General features: G+C 38.7%; 1 protein-coding gene and 1 long non-coding RNA gene across 15 annotated transcripts in view; one reads left to right on the forward strand and one right to left on the reverse strand.

Moving 5' to 3' along the window:
* CSMD1 (CUB and Sushi multiple domains 1) overlaps positions 1-20,878 on the forward strand; it is a 1,616,238-nt gene that overhangs the window by 1,066,529 nt on the left and 528,831 nt on the right. For all 14 annotated transcript variants that reach the window (XR_005595828.1, XM_039529053.1, XM_039529047.1 and 11 more), the window contains one exon: positions 2,345-2,457. Coding sequence is in view for 13 of the 14 variants with exons in the window: in XM_039529053.1 (XP_039384987.1) it covers positions 2,345-2,457 (113 nt within the window). In the remaining variant the exon portion in view is untranslated. The remainder of the gene's footprint in view (positions 1-2,344; positions 2,458-20,878) is intronic.
* On the reverse strand, positions 9,421-11,035 carry LOC120400475. Its single transcript, XR_005595836.1, has 3 exons — positions 10,653-11,035; positions 9,696-9,782; positions 9,421-9,502 (listed from the first exon to the last, which is right to left on the reverse strand). It is a non-coding gene; the product is annotated as an uncharacterized LOC120400475 (long non-coding RNA).

Here is a 20,878-nt window from a genome sequence, read left to right on the forward strand (position 1 = left end):
TGAATTAAAAAAAACCCAAATACATTTTTTAAAGCTATTCACTTATTCTGTACTAGAATAAATAAGAAAAAAAAACCTTGAGAAGCAAAGTCAATTTTTGCCTATTTCTAGTAAATGTTTAACTTCTCCTTCAAAAATATTTATCCTTTCCATGCAAATTCACTGCCCCATCAAGGTTTCTGCTTCCAGACCAACTGTGATTCCATATCTAATATATTATTAGCATTTTTGCAACTTTGGGAAAATTCCAAAAGATCCCAGGAGTAGGAGCTTACTCATTGCTAAAAGCACGATTGCTCTGGTTCTGCCTTCTAGTCAGGGCCAGCTCCAGGCACCAGCACAGCAAGCAGGTGCTTGTGGCGGCCAACGGAAAGGGGTGGCATGTCCGGCTCTTTGGCGGCAATTCGGAGGCAAGTCCCTCAGTCGTTCCCCAGACTCTCCGGGGTGAGGCTTAACGGTCCTCCCCCAGCAGTCCGGGGGAAAGCTTAACAGTCGTCCCCCAGACGGGGGTGGGCGGAGACAATAAATGATCAGGTAAAGCAAAATATTTTTAAATGTGCTAATCACATCATCTGCACACAAACATCAGTTATAACAACATGCAAATTAAAATGTAACTGATTTCACAAACTTATTTTGAAAGTAAAATGGCAAAGCCACGTGGATATGCTTTCTAATATTTCCAAAAAGTCACCAAATTTGGGATCTGGCAGATCAGCAAGGGAAGTAATTTGAAGAGTCAAAGCCCTAAATCATTTCAACAATTCTCTCTCTGCAAACTCCTAAGAGGTCAAATAATCTGGGGAATACTAGCAAGAGAGCTGTTGTGATAAAGCACAAGGAGAGAGGAGAGCTCTGGAAAGTTAGGCTTGATGGTACAGGTAAGGGAAAAGTTGTGGAAGTATGAAACCCAGTGCTTGAGGATGCCACACACCACACACAGAGCCAAATATTATAGGGGCCTCAACCCAGCCTCTAATTCGGTAGGTATATTTCTACATCCTCAGTTAATTGTCAGCACAAATAATACTGTTTAAGATGACAGTCTACCTGATTTGCCTGCAAAATCAGGGATCTAAATGTTAGCATTTCCACCTATAAGCCCTCACCTGCAGATAATAACATGCATAAAATTAGAAGTAATTTTAAAAATAATCAGGCACAATTTTTTTTTTTTAAACTATGGAACTAATGTACTGGAGGATCCTTTGAGGAGCATTTGAGTTTTTGCCTAATTTCAGTTATCTTATTTAGCTTTTCATTCAGGTTTTTGTGCTTTCCATGTAAATTTGCTGAAGTTCTTCTATTCCACATATATTTTGGATGTTCTAATAATTAATATCCAAGTGGAATCAAAATGAAATAATAGAAACTGATAAAAATGATTTATTTGATTGCTTTAGCCTGTTCTTTTTCACAAAATGAACTTTTTTTTTTTACAAATTTGTTCATTATTAATTGTTCAGTGAATAATTTTCAAGAACTTACTTGAGCTATGGATTATCTGTGAATAGTTCAGGCTACCTATCTAGTTCAGTTTCTGGTTGAAGTGAATTTCATTTCTAGATTAAATAAATCTCAGCTGTGCATTTCCACTGAAGTCAATTTGGCCCATTATGTTTTTGAAATTGTTTTTTCAGTGAGGACTCCCATTGAAAAACTCTCTCTGCCGTTCCAAAAATATAAACTAAAACTAAAAATGAAAATATGTTTTGGTGAAAGTGAAGGGTTCTTTTTTCCCTGCTTGATTATGAAGAATTTGCCATTTTCCCCATTTTTATATATTATGGACACTTAGATAACCTCCTTAATAACAATTGAGTTAATTAAGATTTACTAAGCAAAAGCTATTTATGACTGCAGTTCAGTTTCGATAATATATTTTCCCCATTCCAATTCTGAAGCTTTTCATTTTAACTCTGCAACAAAAGTTTCTCGGTATTCAGTCTTCCCTGTTTTGAGAAGAATTTTAGTTTCTTAGAGGATACTTGCCATTTTTATTGTTACGTACGGTCTTGAACACTTCAATGTATGTGTAGCAGCTTACTGAAAAACAGCACATCATGCCACAAAATGTCAGTGTTTTACTTATTCTATGTTGCATTAAAGCAGTTGTCATTAAAAAGTCTACATTTGCTAACAGTTAACACACATTGCTATCTGAAATACCAGTTATTTCCTAAAATTAGAGACTAGTGTGAATTAACTACTGCCAAATGTGGACATTTTAGAACAGTAGGATAATGTAATTGTTTAAATATCATTTTAACATCAAAATATATTTTCTGTTCATCTATGTCACCCATGCATCTAGAAATGACATTATGGTTTATCCTATCTGCAGACTTACTGGCTCTAGTGTTCCTGATCTTATTGTGAGCATGAGCAACCAGATGTGGCTACATTTGCAATCTGATGACAGCATTGGCTCACCTGGATTCAAAGCTGTCTATCAAGGTATGAACCAAATTAAATTAACTGATTTACATTCCTAATCTAGGATCCTTTGATACACAACAAAACATATATGTATTTATATTTACTTTAAATGGGTTTTGTGTAACAAGGCAGCCTGTCAGTGCTAGAACAATGGACTAATAGCTAGTGCAGTGGTGGCTCCAGTCTCTTCTTGGTAGAGCCATAGTTGGGCAGTGCAGGGCACTGGCTGCTTGTAGATGGTAAGAGCTGCCTGGGTTGGGGACTGCCATGTGCCCCAGCAGGCGGGGACACAGGCCAGGGACTGCTCTCAGGAACCCAGCCTCCTGCCTGGGCTGACTTCTCCACTGCTGCTGGAGCTGATTTGCCTTCAGAGGTGCGCAGCTGGAGAGTGGCAGCTGCTACAGGGGGGCTAAGGCAAATTTTGGGGTGACTATAGCCCCCACAAGCCAGCACTGCCCTATGTCTAGTGTTCAGCAATGCCTCACTGGAAATGTTGGTTTAGAATGGCTGAGAATGGGGTTGTTATAAAAGTGAAAGCCAAAACTTTCATACTTGTGTGCTTAAAAGCGAATGGAAGCTGTAGATCTACATCACTTTTGAAAATCAGGCCACTTTTATTTCGGTTCTGAAGTACAGAATTAATTGCTTAACTTTAGATACCTATGTTTGCAAATCTTGGTTAATATTATCAACCTTCAAAAGAGTTGGGATGGGTAAAGCATTCATATTGTTTTCATACACCATAGAGGCTCTTTTCAGATGTAACAAAAGCTATACCTGCCATATAAGCCACATAATGAATGTATTTATTGTGGCTGTCAATAAAAGAAGGGCCAGCATATATGGGGGAAACTATGGTCCAGAATAAAGTAGTCGTGGAAATTGTTAAGCCCTCTACTTAGCTAAATTTATTCTGCTATTATGATAAGCAGATAAGTGCCTGTAATAGGGTGCACTCAACCCTAGTGAGTGCCCTCTGGGCCAAGTGCGTATGCCTGAGCTCATACTCTCCACCCAGCCCCTCACATTGTCCAAGCTCTGGGATAGAGCAGTGCCCCAGAGCTCCCTTCCTGGAGACAATGTCTTTGTCCTCTTGGGGTTCCTGGCTGCATAACTAGAGTTCATTTTCCCCTCTGGGGTGCCTCAATGTCCAGACCACTTCCCCCCAGTGTCTAATCGGGGGTGGGGAGAGAAGGCTCTTTGCAGGATATAATTTATCTGGTCCTGGAATTTCTCTAGCACTGTGGAAGTTGGGTCCATTATCTGAGTCTGTTGGTGTTAGGGCAACCTTCATGCTGAGAGTTTTTAATGGTGCCTTGTCCTGCCTGGAACCAACACTAGCGTATCTGGCATGTTTCCCTCTGTGCCAGAGGCAGCCTTGATACTGGGGAATCTTTCATTTCTGCACTAACCTCTCCTGACTCCTTTTAGATTACCCCCATTTTAATCCATGAAAGAGGTGGCAATATTGGCAGGAACTTCCACCTGAGAAGCCTGTTATTTTTCGTCTTTCGAAAGGGTCTAGAGGGGGTCGTCTTCTTTCATTACCACCATTTGTGAAACCACTCCCTTCTCTTCACCATTGGTCAGCATACATGTCAATTTGTCTGAAATTGGATGGTGATAAAGCAGGGGCTGATGTCAATTCATCTGCTACAGTGCAAGAAGCTTAATGTTTTCCGCTTCTCTTGATCACACCATCATGCCTGTGTCAGTGTCATCGTCTGACTATTTCAGAAATGGTCTGTAACTGTCAATTTGGATAGCTGATACACACAGTTCAAGAAGAGACTCCCTGTTTCTTCGTTGATATCTTCCCCTTTTCTTTGATCTCCAAAGAGCTGCTGCATGCTGTTAGAGATCATAGAATCAAAGAAGAATGGTGTTGGAAGAGATCTCAGGAGGTCATCTAGTCCAACCGCAACTAAATCATTCTAGCCAGGGCTTTGTCAAGCCAGGCCTTAAAAACCTCTAAGGATGGAGATTCCACCACCTCCCTAGGTAACCCATTCCAGTGTTTCACCACCCTCCTACTGAAATAGCTTTTTCTAATATCAAACCTAGACTCCCCCACTGCAACTTGAGACTATTGGTCCTTGTTTTGTCATCTGCCACCACTGAAAATAGCCTAGATCTTTCCTTTTTGGACCCCACCCCATCCCTTCAGGAAGTTGAAGGCGTCTATCAAATCCTCCCTCACTCTTCTCTTCTGGAGACTAAATAAGCCCAGTTCCCCAACCCCCTAATCATTTCCGTTGCCTTTCCCTGGACTCTCCTATTTGGCCACATCCTTTCTGTAGTGGAGGGCCCAAAACTGAACGCAATACTCCAGATTTGGCCTCATGTCCCTCGATCTGCTGGTAGTGCTCCTACTAATGCAAACACCCTCTGTTGGCTTCTCCTCTGTTCAGAGATACCACACCTAACCCAGATTCTGCATCTATTATGACCTGGGCAACTGATCACTTGGATCAAATGCAACAGCAGAGAGTTTAGTTCTTTTTTACACATTTGACTTTTTCTTCTATGCTCTCACTGGCTAGTGACAAATCTCAGGTCTCCATGGTTGGTCACTTTTCTCTATCTAACAAAGGGTTTCAACAGAAAAATGTACTTCTCAGATACACTGAATATTCTTTTTTTATTATCTGGTCATTGAGGCCTGTTCTAGCTTTTGGACTCTCACCATCTCCTTGATAAGCAAAATAAGATGGTGGAAAGCATCCTTTCTGAAGGCCACATAATTTTTAAATGTATATTGTATGGTACTTCAGATATGTCTGCATGAACTGTGGGGTATGGCCTGTCTGTAGTGATTTAAAGCAAAATGGAAATATACCTTTGTGCTCTGGTGCTTTGATGTTGAGGGCTTTTTAAAAAAAAATAGATAGCAAGACTGATTAGCATCTGCAGAAGATGGAGGAAGAGACCAAGTTTACTGCTCTGATGTTGGGGTTTACCCAAACTAATTAAAGAGAAGGAACCATGCTTTATCAATTTGCAGCCGCTTCTCTGTTTCTTTTAATCTACTACTACTGCTACAGAAGGCTCAACTGTATAGGCAACAAAATAGAAAAGTTAAGGGGAGACATTTTAAACTGAGATTTGCTTAAAGGATTGTTTAGCTGTGCATTAAAATTGTGCACCTAATAAGCGCAGTGCTTTCCTGAAGACATAGTCCTGACCTCTATTTCACTTCCGTCCATTTCTTCACATTCCTTTGCACACTATTTTATCTCTTTCCCTGTGGCGTGAAGTAGAATTATTACAGATTCTTGGGTATTGAAGATAATACAGTGTGAATACATGGTCCAGTTTTACTCAGAAAGGAAATAGCAACTCTGCTCAAAAATGGATTTCCTTCTGGCATGGAAATCTATGACTCTATTAAGGTTAGAACTAACTTAGAAGTCCTGTAAAATAGAAAAGGACTTCTGTTGATACTTTCTCATCCCCCCCAAAAGATGATTTTGTCCCATCAAGAACATGAAAAAATTTAAATTCCACATTCTGATTTTACATCACCTTTCTTTCCGTGTGAGATTGGTTCCAGGTTCCTGACCTAGAGAGGTGCATTTTTACTGTATCTGTCCATCTTATCAAAAATATCTTTATTTCTTTGTGGGTTACAGCCACTGCTACTATACAGGGTGGTTCTTTGGATTTACTGCAGCACCAAAGTTGTCCCCCCTAGATGTGGTAATAGTGTCTGTATTGCTCAGACATCGGGGAATATACTGTAATATTGATAATGTTATTCCTAGATCTTCTGACTCAAGATGTCTTACTCTACATCTTCATCCTGTGTTATTCCGCCTTGGTCCTCAGAGCATGGGATGTTAACAATATCTTGATGTAATGTGACCTGTGGTGATTCAGGTTATATTGTTGCAATCCATGGAAATATCGAGTTTGAACTGATTCCTAGAAATGTAAAAGTCTTCTTTGATGGAAGCATATAACCTGTTTTTATTGTCTACTCCAATATCATCAATTTTGGACTGTTTACAGGAAGTCTTTCAACTTCTCTTTGTCATTGATCAAAGATACCTATTTGCCATCTCAGCATACCACCCTCTTGATGATAAGTGTAAAATCTTCAACCATGCCACTCTCAAAACAGCCTTCAAAGGTTCTGTTTAACATCTTTCCACCAGTCAAAAAACCTGTTCCAGCACAGAATCTCATTTCATTGGTGACAAAGTTAATTGATTGCCCACTTTGAGCCTTTAGGGGACTTCTCTTTACTTTGCTGGTCACCAAAGACAGCCTTTTTTATCACAATTAACTCTGAAAGAAAGGAGAAATGCAGACTTTGAGGGCTCATCTTCCCATCACTATGTTCCAGAGGAACAAAGTTGCCTGCATCCTTATTTGAAATGTTTACCTAAAACAGTGTCTGAGTTTTATTTAAATCAGACCATGAATCTTCAAGTTTTCTTTCCAAAGCCTTAAGAGCTCCTAGATGAAACTTGGTTCCGTAATCTAGAAATTTAAGATGAATTCCAGGTCTATTTGGCTAAAACTAAGATATTTAGGAAATCTCTTGGATAATTTGTAGTTTATAGAGAGGAATGTAAAGGGTAATGTCATTTGTGCCCCAATCCTTTCTGAGTGGATTAGATTATTTATTTAAGATACCAATACATGATGGATTCTCCATTCATTCCGCTAGGCCTAGGGTGCTGCTCAGGCTTGCCTTCACAACATTTTCATATCAGAAATATATAGAACTGCTACATGCAATATTATATGCAATCTTATTCAACCCTACTATCTCCATTTGGCATCCAGGGACAATGCTAGCTTTGAGAAGGCAGTTCTGTTTAATTAGAACTCTCCAGTCCACCTTGGTTCTACTCCTAACTAAACTTCCACAAATTTTTTTATGCAAAAAAAAAATATACACAGACACGGAAAATATATTGTACACCAATAATTGGCTCTTCAAGAGAGTTGCCGCTACGTATTTCTGCTACCTGCCCACATTTTCCTTTTATTCAGTTATACTCTCCTAGGCTTGTGGGACTTAATGGGTAGAACTGATGTGATAGAGCACAACTCATCCCTGTAAACACTCAAGTCCAAACATCTGGTATCTTATGCAGTTGCAAAAGGCATTGCTTTTCTAAAAGGATTCTTAAATTCAACTATGTTACAGGGCAGCTTCTCACACATGTGAATATGTAGTGGCATTGCTCGTCAAAGAACTATGGTTGCTGGTAACTCTTTTAAACACACAGGAATGATGTAGGTCCCATACCATAACATCTGATGTCACCTGTGGAATAGAAGATAGTACAGGCAACACTGAAATTGGAGTTGGCATGCTCACTCAGAAGGGCTGGTGGAAGCTTTGGTTTATTATAAAAATGAATAATATATAGCTGTATTTATATTACTTTTCAGTAGCATTAATCAAGTGGCATGTTTAGAAGGACAAAAAAATATAAACATCTTGTTTATGAAATAAGTGAAATGTGTATCAGACTGATAAAAACCACCCAGGATATAGGGTACTTTGCTTTAGAGGTAATGTGAAAATGCTGATGTGGGAAAAAATGCTTGGGGTGGGGGGAAGTGGTCTTATATTTCAAGACCTATAAAAGAAGGCTTGTAAATAACTGTCATAGTTTCAATTGTTCTCATTCCTACTAAATTCCCACAAAGAGAAATTGTTACTGAATTTTGATTTTTCTTTTTGTTTTATTTAATTGTGCAATATTTAAATAAAATAGCACATTCCCTGTGGTTGCATTCCTAGGAACATATTTAATAGAATTTGAAAAACTGAGATGATTGATATGTGGAAGCTACTTCTAGAAATGATTGTTAGCATGAAAGTAATTTCCCACAGTGATTTCCAAATTTTACTTATTAAAAAGACATAAAAGTTGTGCAGATGCTGCACAAGATTCCATAGGTAAAGATTGATATGACTATGCAGAAACTTTAAAGTAAGTCAGATGTGCTTTTCTTTGAGAAAATGCAAAAAGCTAATGTTTAGTTCTTTACACATTCAGTAGGCTTGTCAATGAAGGTCCAGAATACAAATACTATTACTTTAAATAGATACCTGCTGTATATTTTGAGTACCTTTTCAGGTAACCTTACATTTGAGACATTTTCTCAACAAATTAAATTTCTGCTAACCTGCTCCTTTTCAATAGTTTGTGTTTCATTTGAGATAATATGGAGAAATTTGTGCTCTGGTTAGAGCTGGTGGGAGTTGTGAATCAAAGTGGAAATAATCACTTTTTGGATACGATAGCATTATTTTATTACTTTATTGGGTTAATTGCTTTCAATATATTATCATTATTTTTGGCAGCTTTATTTTCTTAAAAATTATCAGGAACTGAGTGCTGCCCCTTATGTTTTAGCAAGTATCTTATTCTTATGTTAAACACAATACTGCTTTACTTTGAAAATGATATTGTAAGGTTAATCTTCAGTATCTCTTCCTATGTAGTTGAAAGTAGAGCTCTTTGTAATGGTTGTTAATGGCTTGTTGTTTAAGAGTCCTTATAGAACTTAAAAAAAAAAATCAAACCCCAAAGGTCTAAGTTTATCAAATCTTTGGTTAAACAAATACTATTTGATCAGTGCTAATAAAGAGATTTTTTTAAAGAGGATTTCAAAATGTCTAAGAATGAAGTTAAAAAAAAAAAAAAAAGCCTGTCCCTGTAAGCTGAACAGTTGATGAAGCCTATGAATCACCCAATCACGAATATTCTTGGCTATGTTTTTTAGTAAGTTGTATTAATTATAGAAGAATAAAGTTGTCTCTTAGGTTACTGCCCCTGAAAGTCTTCCCTTTCCCTAGAGTCTGTCCCTGAATGGCCTCACAGACAAGAGAATGGTTCAGAAACTTCCTGACCAGATCCTGAGTTACAATTCTGAGGGCAAAGACTTAAATATACTCTGTTATTCTAGAAATACCTCATGATACTGAGTTTTACAGAAAATATCTAAAAGCCTGGGTTAAAATCCTTGTTGTGTTGTAGTCAATGGCGAAACTCTCTCTGACTTCAGTAGGACCAGGATTTCACCCCACAGACTGCTATAAGTAAAAAAAGAAAAAAACTATTAGGTTTTGTGGCTAAAGCAGATGCCTTTTTCTGTGTTGCAGGGTGATAGTCATCAATAATATTTTCTATTTGTAACAGCCATGAATTTATGATAAAACCTTGGAGTAACTTTTCATAGTATGATATCAAAATGATACAAATAAAGATCCCATCACTGCAACTTACTGAATGTCTCAACTTCCTCTGACGTTCCATTGTCTTCAAAAGCAGTGGAGTATTCTTAGCATTTCACAGGAGTCGTAGGAAATATCACTATATACAGAAAAGTAGTATGTTTTTTGGAATTTAGTATGGCATTTTATCGGGAAATAATTTGGAGACATTTTTAATACAAACCACCCCTGAAAATAACAGTTTCAAATCCATCCACTTCTTAGAAAAATCCTTTTGAGCTGTTCAATTTAAATTCATCACACTCATTGACAAAGTACATGTTTTCAAATGATATTGTGTATGTTTTACCTTAGCTGTTTAACTTTCAGCAGAGGATAAACTAAAGGAATTTTTCCTTTTGATCTTCTGCTATGTAGTAAAAACAGGGCCTTGTGTCAGACACATTAAAGAATTTGTTGAGTAAAATGCTATAGGTTTAGAACACATGTCCACAGTGTTTTATAGGATGTCCTTACTCAGAGCTGTCCCTAGAGGGCTGTGGGGCCCGGAGCATAGGCACCAAGTTTCTAATCTGCTGGGGAGTGCTGCCCCCCAGCTCTGCCTAGGCCCTGCCCCCATTCCACCCATTCCCCCAAGGCCCCACCCCCACCCTGCCTCTTCCTACCCCTACCCTGCTTCTTCCTTGCCCAGTTCTGCCCCCTCCCTTGAGCATGCTGCACTCTCGCTCTTTCCTCCCTCCCCCTGCGCCTCCTGACACCGCAAAACATCTGATCTGTGGCAGGCAGTAGGTGCTGAGAAGGAGGGAGAGGTGCTGATCAGCAGGGCCCGCTGGCAGGCAGGAGGCACTGGTGGGAGGGGGAGGTTCTGGTAGGGGGGCTCCTCCTCATCTCACCTGCCCACCTCACCTCCCCACCCGCCTTCTCATGATAAAGTGTGGGGGCCCCCAAAGCGCGGGGCCCAGGGTGGTTGCCCCAATTTGCCATATGCAAGCGACGGCTCTGTCCTTACTGGAGCACCTTCTTCCATCAATCATTTAGCCTCAGTTTCCAAGATGGTCTTCCACAGCTCTGCCCACCTTCCAACACCTTCTGAGTTGCAGAGACATAGCTCTCAGGCTTTCCTTTACAGTTCTATCCCTTCTAGGACGTATGAAGCAATATAAACTCTTCACATTCCTCTGGGATACCTGCTGGTACCACTCTGGCCCTGGTCCTGGCTCTGGCCAGCCTTCTCTCCCACAGTGAGAGCTTCACATCTGCTCCTTCCAGCTGAATAGGGTTTTTCTCTTTAAGCCTCTCCCTAGAACCGTTTCCTGGTGTAGGTCTCTTAATTTGAGCTAATTGGCCTTCAGTAGCCCATTAACTCCTTCCTGTCTTCTGAGCTCCATATACACAGATTCTTTTCCTACAGCCAGAGAAAGTATACTATATTGAACTTTGAGCTTAGAATGAGCAGGAATTAATTTTGACTATTCTGCAGCAAAGACGGTATATGAATAATTTTGAGTGATATGCTGTAAAAGCTGCCAAAAGAATGATTCAGTGAAATAGAGTTCAGTAACAATATTATATTTAAACCATATAGTGCCAAAGCCACTGGAAACAAGGAGTCAGGATGACAGATGTTAATTAGCCTTCTTACTAAGAATATTGTGAGAGAGAAGGAAAAAAGAAGGGTCTTGCAAGTCCATTTTATATTATTCACCAAAACATTAAAATAACATTGTGGGTGCAAAGTCAAGCACTCAAAGGTCATTGCAGTCAATTTATATGTACTACACACAGCAAAAAGAACCTTAAAACTTTATTTAAACTGAAAGGTCATAACATTCTAGAATTTAGAGAGCCCGTTCAGTCCCCTTTTGTGCATGCAGTCTTTAAATACATGATCCTTCCATCCTGCCTCCCTCCTTCTCCCACTCTGGACCTCTGCTTCATTCAGCACACAGGATGGACAAAGCTTAGGGAATAAGGCAGTTGTTCAATATTTTTATCCTCATCGTTCAGTGTACGATCTTTGCCTTATTTGCTGCACATAATCTTTCACTGAATGTGGGCTCTTTTCAAAAGCATTCATCACCATAATGGCTTTGGATATGTCTACACAGCAAAGAAAAACCTGCAGCTGGTCCATGTCAGCCAACTCGGGCTTGCTGGGCTTGGGCTGAGTGACCGTTTCATTGCTGTCTAGACTTCTGGGCTCAGGCTAGAGCCCAAGCTCTAGGACCCTGAAGGGTGGGAGCATTCCAGGACTCAGGCTCCAGCCCAATCCCAGAAGTCTACATAGCAATGAAACAGTCCTGCAGCGCAAGTCCCTCAAGTTCAAGTTGGCTGGCATAGGCCAGCTGTGGGTTTTTCTTTGCTTGGATGATATTGCTCTCTGTAAACTTCTATGGTAGGAAATGAGTGAACACTGTATAGTCTTTGAAATAAATATATCAGGAGGCAATCAAAATAAGCTGTGCTCTGGAAGATGCTTCTAAATTAGGCCAAAGCTTTTCCCTTCCTCTTTCTGTCTTTCTTTCTCCCTGTTCACATATATTCAGTTATCTCTTGACCTTTCCTCCTTTAGGCCCTGATTCAGAAAAGCACTTAAGCATACTGTGATAAAGTTTCTCCTCTACCTTGGTGGGTCCTGTGCTTATTGGCAGATTTTGCTAGCCTCAGTGATCTTCCTGTGTTGGATCAGGAGTTGGGAGGTTTTGGGGGGAACCCGGGCCCGCCCTCTACTCCAGGTTCCAGCCCAGGGCCCTGTGGACTGCAGCTCTAGAGTGCCTTCTGGAGCAACTACATGACAGCTACAATTCCCTGGGCTACTTCCCCATGGCCTCCTCCCAACGCCTTCTTTGTCCTCACCACAGGACCTTCATCCTGATGTCTGTTAACACTTGTACTCCTCAGTCCTCCAGCAGCTTGTCCTCTCACTTCCAGCTCCTTACGCACACACCACTAACTGGAGTGGGATCCTTTTTATACCAGGAGTCCTGATTAGCCTTAATTAATTCTAGTAACTTCCCAATTGGCTACAGGTGTCCTAATAAGCCTGCTTGCCTTAATTATTTCTAGAAAGTTCCTGAGTGTTCTGGAATAGTCCCTGTTATCTTACCCAGGGAAAAGGGACCTGCTTAACCTGGAGCTAATATATCTACCTTCGACCACTCTCTTGTAGCCATCTGGCCTGACCCTGTCACAATACACATAACTCCAAGCACATGTTAAATCCCATTGATTTCAATGAGATTTAAATATGTACTTAAGTGCATTGGTAAATTAGGAAGTTTTAATTTGCAATGTGCATTTTAGCCATTAGTTACAACTACCAGTAGTCAGACTTTTACTTTGGCAATAATCAGTTCTTCATGTAGTTTTGTTACCATAGGGAAAATTCTGCATTGAATTTCACTATGATGTTATGTAAATCAACAGGTGCATAGTTCCATACAATGCAAGTTAGTTGCATGAGAGAAGAAATGGCAGTCACTTCTTTTTCCCAGTACAAGGCATTTTGAATCACTTCCCACTATGGCAAACTGTTATCAATAAAAATGATATGAAGCAGTTCTTGCTGTGTTCTAGCATGAACTGATTTTCTAAAATATAATGGCAGCTGTTCAGCCAAGTCCTACAGTAAGTTTTTAAATATGTGGAATATTTATAAAGTGCAGTACAGCACTACTCAAGTTTCCTATATGGAAAAAGACGATTTTAGAATGGGTAAGTTACCAGTCTGGAAGCAATGGGTTCTAACTCCAGTGTGGTAGATTACTAATAATTACTAGAAAAATCCAATTTATAATTCAGTAGCAGTAAAATCCTCATCACTAACTTTACACAAAACAGGATTTATGCAGGTGAAATATACAGGGTTGGGTTGGAGGATGGAACCCACCTCCCAACCTGTAAATTACCCATACAGCCTCTGTACAGCTGTTACTATTGCTCCAGGTGAAATTCATTAAAAAACAGCAAAGGAATCTCGAGACTATTTGGGTATAAAGTGTGTTGGAAATGCATTTTGATACAATATGTTCTCTAGATGTTTTATGGTCAGTGCAGTAATGTACCTCTAATGCCCTTTTATTACTATTTATTATTTAAAATTATTACTGTGGTAGCACCTCCTGAAGGCCTCAACAAAGTTGGGACCCCACTGTGATGGGTACTATACTAAAAATTAAGTAAATTACAGTCACTGTCCCGAACAACTTAGTCTAACAGATATTCCATTCAATTATAATGTTTGATGTGTTGACTTACTTGTTAAAACACTTGCTGAAAACATCTTGGATTCTCTTGTAGGAGTCATTGAAAATGCTAATCCATTGGGGAAAATATTTTGTGGAAAAAAAATTATTGGGGGATGTTGGTTTGTTTTTTATGCCTTGGACTATGTCCCCTTTTGTTAAAGACAAAACAGAAGAGGGAAATAGGGAAATAGAGCAATAATTAGAGAGGTGATTGTGATAGAAAAATAGGAACTTGGGTATCATGGAGGTGGACATGGAATAAGAACCTACACAAATACATAAGTAAATAGATAGCTACACAGTGATCAAGAGGGCCTTATTATAAAAGAAAACAGAAAACTGTTTGGACACAGAAGAAAATGGGTCTTTCTCCCTGTCTGTTTTAAACCAGGGTTGAACTGAGAATAAAAAAGCAGCAGTGCTATTCCTGCAAACCAAGCTCTGCCCACTTGATTCATCAAAATGAGGTCTTTTGATTTGTGTGTAGTCTTGGACCACATTTTCCACATAAGTCTTATCTCCTTTATAGATAGCTCTGACCTTAGAAGCACTTGAAACAATTTGCTGCATGGCATGTCCACCAATGAAAAAAGTTACTCAGTCATCTCTGACTTTGTATGAGGCTTTCTAATTTAATATTACTTTTGGACACAAGGAAAGCCAAGAAATGTAAAGCCTGTGGTGTGCAAAGGCCATTTTTTTTAAATGCTATTTACATGTGTATCCTTTTGTATCTAAGTATGTACTGTATATAAGCTATAGCTGTTGATTTATATGCAAATCATAGTTTAATATTTCAAAGGATTATATTTTTGTTGCCTTCAACTAATCTATTTGTCAGGTTTTAAGGGGAGGGCTGCATTTAAATCATTAGCTGTGGTGTTTCTTGTTGACTAAAGTTCCCTCCCCTCACTTCTGAACCAGCAAGGATGGAAGGCAGTGTTTCCTCAGAGCGTATAGACACTTACATTCATTGATTCCCCTTATCAAAGATACAGTAGCTATCAAATCCTTATGCATTGTTTTTTGCTAAAAGGCTGCCACTGTTATCTTGGAAATATAATATGCTGAAGGTTTAGTTTATTGCTTTCCTGTTAAGTAAAGAAAAGTAACTTTGTAATTCCCAGTGCGGTATGATTGCAAGAACAAGAATGTCCCATCTTCTGGTGGATTATTTTGCTCTTGCAGCTACAATGATCTGGCACATACATTCTTTCTTCTTAGATCTTTTTATTTTCCTTAAGGTCACAACTATTTTCTATCCCTCAAGTCAAATTTATGTATTGGTTTCTAAATCAATCTTCAATCCATTTCTACTTTACCTTAAAACTAATTTGCTATTATCCATAATTTTTTTAATTAAAATATTTTTGCTGAGTGAAGATTTTTGTTTTCTCCTAATTTTTGTTGTCCCACAAGGATATTCAGGGGAAGCAGTATCTTTGTTTCTTTCACATACACCGTTCTCCATAGAAACTTCATGCAATCCAAGTTGCAGAATCTAAGTTTGCTAAATTCAGCCCAAAAAACTAACTTTCTAGGTGTGTCTCATTGTTTGTTCAGGCTGTGCCTGGTGCTTTCTTGATGCCTTCTCTCACAAACGCAGATGTGTATACTTCCACCGAATAATTCCCAGCAAAAACACTCTGCTTACATAGTTGTAATTCCTGCAAGGACTCATGTGTGCCCATAGTTTGGTTTGAGAATCCTATTGTTTCTTGCATTTATCCCAAATGAAGGGTGGCTGTTACATTCAACAGTTTCAAAGTCATTTTGCCTACAACAATATGAATTTCATAGTTCTTATACATGAAAAATATGTAATTATAAATAAATCCAACTGCTCTGTAGTTATGAAGTATGATGGCTGAGTATTTAAGATTGAGTGTGACTCTTGCTTAATCCCACATTGAAAGTTCACTTAGTTGCAAGATGGGTATCTGATCCATTGGGTTAGGTCAGTCAAAGGTGGTCAGATGTGAGGCTGGCTACATCACTCCCTTGTTTGCTGTTGGCTATGAAACTGATGTGCTTTAACTACATTAGCCGAAAGAGTGATTGGCTTGGCAGAACTTTGACTTGCTTCATAGTTTAAGCTTTATATAAAGGATGCACAGTGCATTTAAGAATTACAGAGGAATAGTTTATAGCCCTGAAATAGTTCATGCATTATATACTGGTGTTTAATGTGATACATTGACATATGGAGGGAAATTATACGCTTATTCTTTTAGATATGGAGTGCTTGTGCCATTTTTGAGATTTTTTTTTAATATTCATTATCCATGTATATAGATCAACAGTGATAATTTTGTGGAATGAGCACTGATCCAATTTAATTCACAAGATTGAGGTACTTTTAATAAGTGAACTTAAAAGGAAGGATTGTTTTGTAGTCAAGGCACTTGGCCTGGAATTCAGGCTTGGGTTCATATTTCAGCTTTACGGACTTTGTGTGTGAGTTTGAGTTGTCACATAGTTGTTCTATACCTCTATTCTCCCTCTGTATTATGGGGATATTGTATTTGTGTTGCCGGCGTGTTTTGAAGAGAAATACATTAATGATTGCGAGGTGCTCAGATATGACACATATAGAAATACTGATACATTGAATACAATTTGTTCTGTTGTCCTCAAAAATAGTAGTCAAAATTAACATAATGAATTAGTTCAAGTTTCCTGATGTGAGACATAGGTTTTGCAATAGATAGCCATAAATATATTGTATCAACATGTTAACATTGTTTTTGTATTAAATGTAATTTCATGCACAGAGGGTTCACTAAAACTTCATAAAAAGAACAGGAGTACTTGTGGCACCTTAAAGCTGCATATTAATTACACGTCTTGCTCCACTGAATCTCTGTGAGCCTCAGAGTGGGATTCATCCCCACTGAAGGGTAGCCAACTAGCCTCAACCAATTTTAGGCCAAAAGGAATTTTAATAACTTTGGGCAATGCTACTTCCTCCCCTGGCAGTATTTCTGTCACTGGGACCTGGACTAACATTTATGCCAAAAGAAGCTACAGTTAACATGCAATGAATCTAACTCACAGAATCCACATTACCTCCTTGCAGTTGCAGGCTTTGAAAAATCCAAATAAAGTTAGGGTTTACTGTACTTCAGAAATTTGCCAATATATATTGCAGAAACAATGTTTTACATCACCTATTAAGTTTCATGAGTTGAGACCCACAATAATGGGGCTAATCTGACATTTTGAAACATCCATCATTTATAATGCTTATCTTGTCTTCTGTAAATGATGGTATAAAATGAAAATGCATCACAGCAAGTGATTAACAAGATTTTATGAGTTTTTCCCTTGAACAATATTATGATAAATTCCCACAATAGCATTTGATTTTTTTGACAGTCTTCTTTTTTTTTCCACTAGAAGGATCAAGCAAAGAAAATTAGTTTGCCCTTCAGTCTTTGAAGTCTTTTGATGCATGACACCTGCATTCTGGTGATAAAAATCAAGCACTACACTTTAAATGAGCAATAAGTCAGTCTTTCATACTGCCTCCCCAGTTGTGCCTTTTACATTAAGTTTCATTTTCCGATCCATGTTATTTTAAGTAGCCATCCTTTCTGTAAGAGGCAGTGAATGATTTGAGTAAATGAGATGGTGACTGATACACCTCTGAATGTTCTCTGGCATAGACATTCTCTTTAAACATACCCCTTTGAACAACTGCATGAATGATATATAGACAATGATAAGTTGACATCATTTGAAGTCAATAGACTTCTAAAGAATTCATTATTTTGAACACCTTGGTTGGTATTTCATTTGCCAGAGTAAGGGAAAATGTAGCAGTATTGCCACAGAGTAAGAAATAATATCAAAAGAAAACAATTTCCTGACATGAATATTAATTGAAAATTGTGGAAACAAATCCATTCCTCAGAGTCAAAGCCCTTTGTGTTTAAGATGGCCGTGATCAGATATTGGTCTGTGCTAAATCAGAAAGCTAGTTTGCAAGGCTTTCTGCAATTCTAGTTACCTAAATTAAGCTACTTTGATGGCACATATCAGTAACATTGCTGTCACTTCATAATGAAACCACTTTAATGCATTTTAACACTTGCTAATTTAACGTTTGTTAACACTGAAATCTCAGAATCACTTAGTGTTTTATAGTAGACACACTGTTAACACTGTCACACTCTGTGGTTATTTTAAGTAGAAAGCACTGTATGAAAATTTAGGTTGCAGCAAAAACCACTAAAAGAAGGGCTTTATTTGAAACACATTTAGAATTAAACATTACTTAGTTTTCAAACCACAGCAATACCTAGGCCTAGTGGAGTCAGTTAAGGAGTTAGTATGGCTTAGAAGTTGTTTTTTACGACTAAGTGAAGGGTACTGGGAGTGGGGAATCCTATATCGTGTAATCTGTAAAACTGTAATTATACAGGATTCAGAGAATTCAGGCTGAATACTATGGTAACCCACAAGGATTTGCCCTAGACTAGCATTCACAATTGAGTTAATTAACTTGATTGGCAATCACTTAGGTCAAGTTATCACAGGTCTAGGAACACCAGTGTAGAGCTGCCGTTTGTGAGCCTCCTTCCCCCTATCTTTCTGCATTTACCAATAGCAGAATGAGAGGCTCACATCAGTGCTCCGTTTGTGCAGCAGTTGGAGATAGAGACTGGCAATCTGAAACTGCCAAATATCGTGCACAGAGCTACCGATCTGCTGGAATGGGCTAGTGTGCGTCATCAAAAGCACAATACTCCATTGTAAGTAATTTTCAGACCGTTAAATAAAGGGCTTTCAAAGCAGCACAAGGAGCACAGTTATTGAAAATGTATCATAATGATGTTGTATAAAATGGTAAGAATGTAAGTATAATGTTTATTATAGTCTTCACTGAGATAGAGTGGAGTGAGGAGATGGACGGACAATACAATGGCTTATTTGATAACATTAATATACCCATAGCTTATGCCAACTTTTTTTGTAGAAATTGGCATCCAAGCTTACTTTATAAATCCAACAATAATTAAATATACATGACTGTAGCAAACTAAAGGATTATATTTGATTTTTTTATTTGAATGAAAGTTGATCCACAACATAATTTAGACAAAAAGTTGAGCAAAAGCCCTGTTTCTCCCGAGTCCTCTTTAACCTTTGCATTAGACAATTTTACATCCAAAAATGTATGTGTGTGCATCTATATACACATACAAATACGTATAATTGTGCTTCATACACAGACAGATGGGAAGTAAGAGCTAATTCTATTTCCTTATACAAGCACACTTTTACACCACTAAATTTTGCTCTTTTCTTTCAAGTCCTAGTCTTAATTCTGCTCTTGTCTTCAATGCAGTTAGGTATGTATCTTTTCGGTATACAGTGGGTCCTTCTTCATGTACTAATCTGGAAAATTAACCACCAGACTTTCCATACATTCAAAATGATCTGTGTATTCTCTCCTCACCATGTTCCCCAATATTTTTTGTGGTATGATTTTTTTGATAACTGAACTTCTATTCACACCAGAACAGTATTAATTTAACAAACTTACTTGTTTCTGTTGTATTATCTTTCATAGTATTAGAATAACTACTGCCAATTTTTTTTTTAATTTAGAATAATTTGTTTCAATTACATTTAATATTTTATCTGTCAGACACAGAAATAGATAAATATCAATTCATATTCAATACAGACTCTCAAAATTAATGCTGTTTTGCCCAAAATCAGTGGCAAACTCCAAGAGAGCAAAAGTGACCCTTCTTGTCCATATTGTTCAATAAGTCTCTTACATTGACTTTTTTTAAAAGAAAAACATTCTAAACAAATCCTTCATAGCCAAGAGGTTAACTACAATGTTAATGTTGGTAAAGATGCATTCTGTAGTAATATACTTCCTTCTCAGCTGCAAACACTTGAGTATCATAAGGTCTAGTTAAAAGCCACAATTAATGTGCCACTCATTTGCTAGTCTTTCTGATAAAACAATTCTGTTTCAAGAAGGGATCAGTTTTCAATTGAACATCATCATAAAAAATGACAGAAGAAGATGGTTTTACAAGGCTTTGTTGAGCTTTATTACTGTTTTATTAGAGTTCAAATGCACATTGCTATGGCTTCAGTTTTGGAGAATTAATAACCATAAATAAGATGCTAAGCATCAGTACTCTCTGCTAGTTTAAATTAGATACAACTAGCTGTACTTATGAAAAGAGAGCTTTATTTTCTAGCAAAACTCAAAATTTCACTACTGTTCTGTTTTGTTAAACATACTATGAATTAAACCTACAGCTTGCTGTTATATCTCTGGTGACTTCTATTAGATGCTAAAAAGGTGTTGTTCGTGGTGGTGGTTTTACTGATTTATTTGTGTTTCCCTACCCAAACCTATGCTGGATTCTGAAATGTTAATGGGCCACTCTACCTAGAATCATCCTTTACAGTATGTGCTAACAACTTATGCTAAACAATCTAAACACTTTGCATTTTGCTGTGATGCTGGGAGTCCCTTTTCCCAGATCAGAAGAAGAGCTCTGTGTGGCTCGAAAGCTTGTGTCTCTCAGCAACAGAAGTTGGTTCAATAAAAGATATTACCTCTGCACTTCCCCCTCTTCCCCCCCTCCCTGCTCAGAGAGGCTAGCCCCCTACCCCCCACTCCGGCCCTTCAGCACCATCCAGCCAGCCCACTGGTGTATCTCTGAACCCTGGCTGGCGCCAGGAGAAGCCGTGAGCCCTGGCCGCCCAGAGGAGTTCAAAGCCCTGCTGTGGATAGGCCCCAGGGCTGCAGCGGGGAGCATTAGCAGAGATTTGGGGAGGCTTAGCCTCCCACAGTGTTCATTACCCGCCACCCATTATCTCACCCAGGGCCGCCCAGAGGATTCCGGGGGCCTGGGGTCTTTGGCGGCTGGGGGCCTCCGCTTCAGTGGTAATTTGGCAGCGGGGGGTCCTCCGCTCCGGGACCCGCCGCCGAAGTGCCCCGAAGACGCGC

This window comes from Mauremys reevesii, linkage group 3 (assembly GCF_016161935.1).
Source record: "Mauremys reevesii isolate NIE-2019 linkage group 3, ASM1616193v1, whole genome shotgun sequence".
NCBI classification, from domain to species: domain Eukaryota; kingdom Metazoa; phylum Chordata; order Testudines; family Geoemydidae; genus Mauremys; species Mauremys reevesii.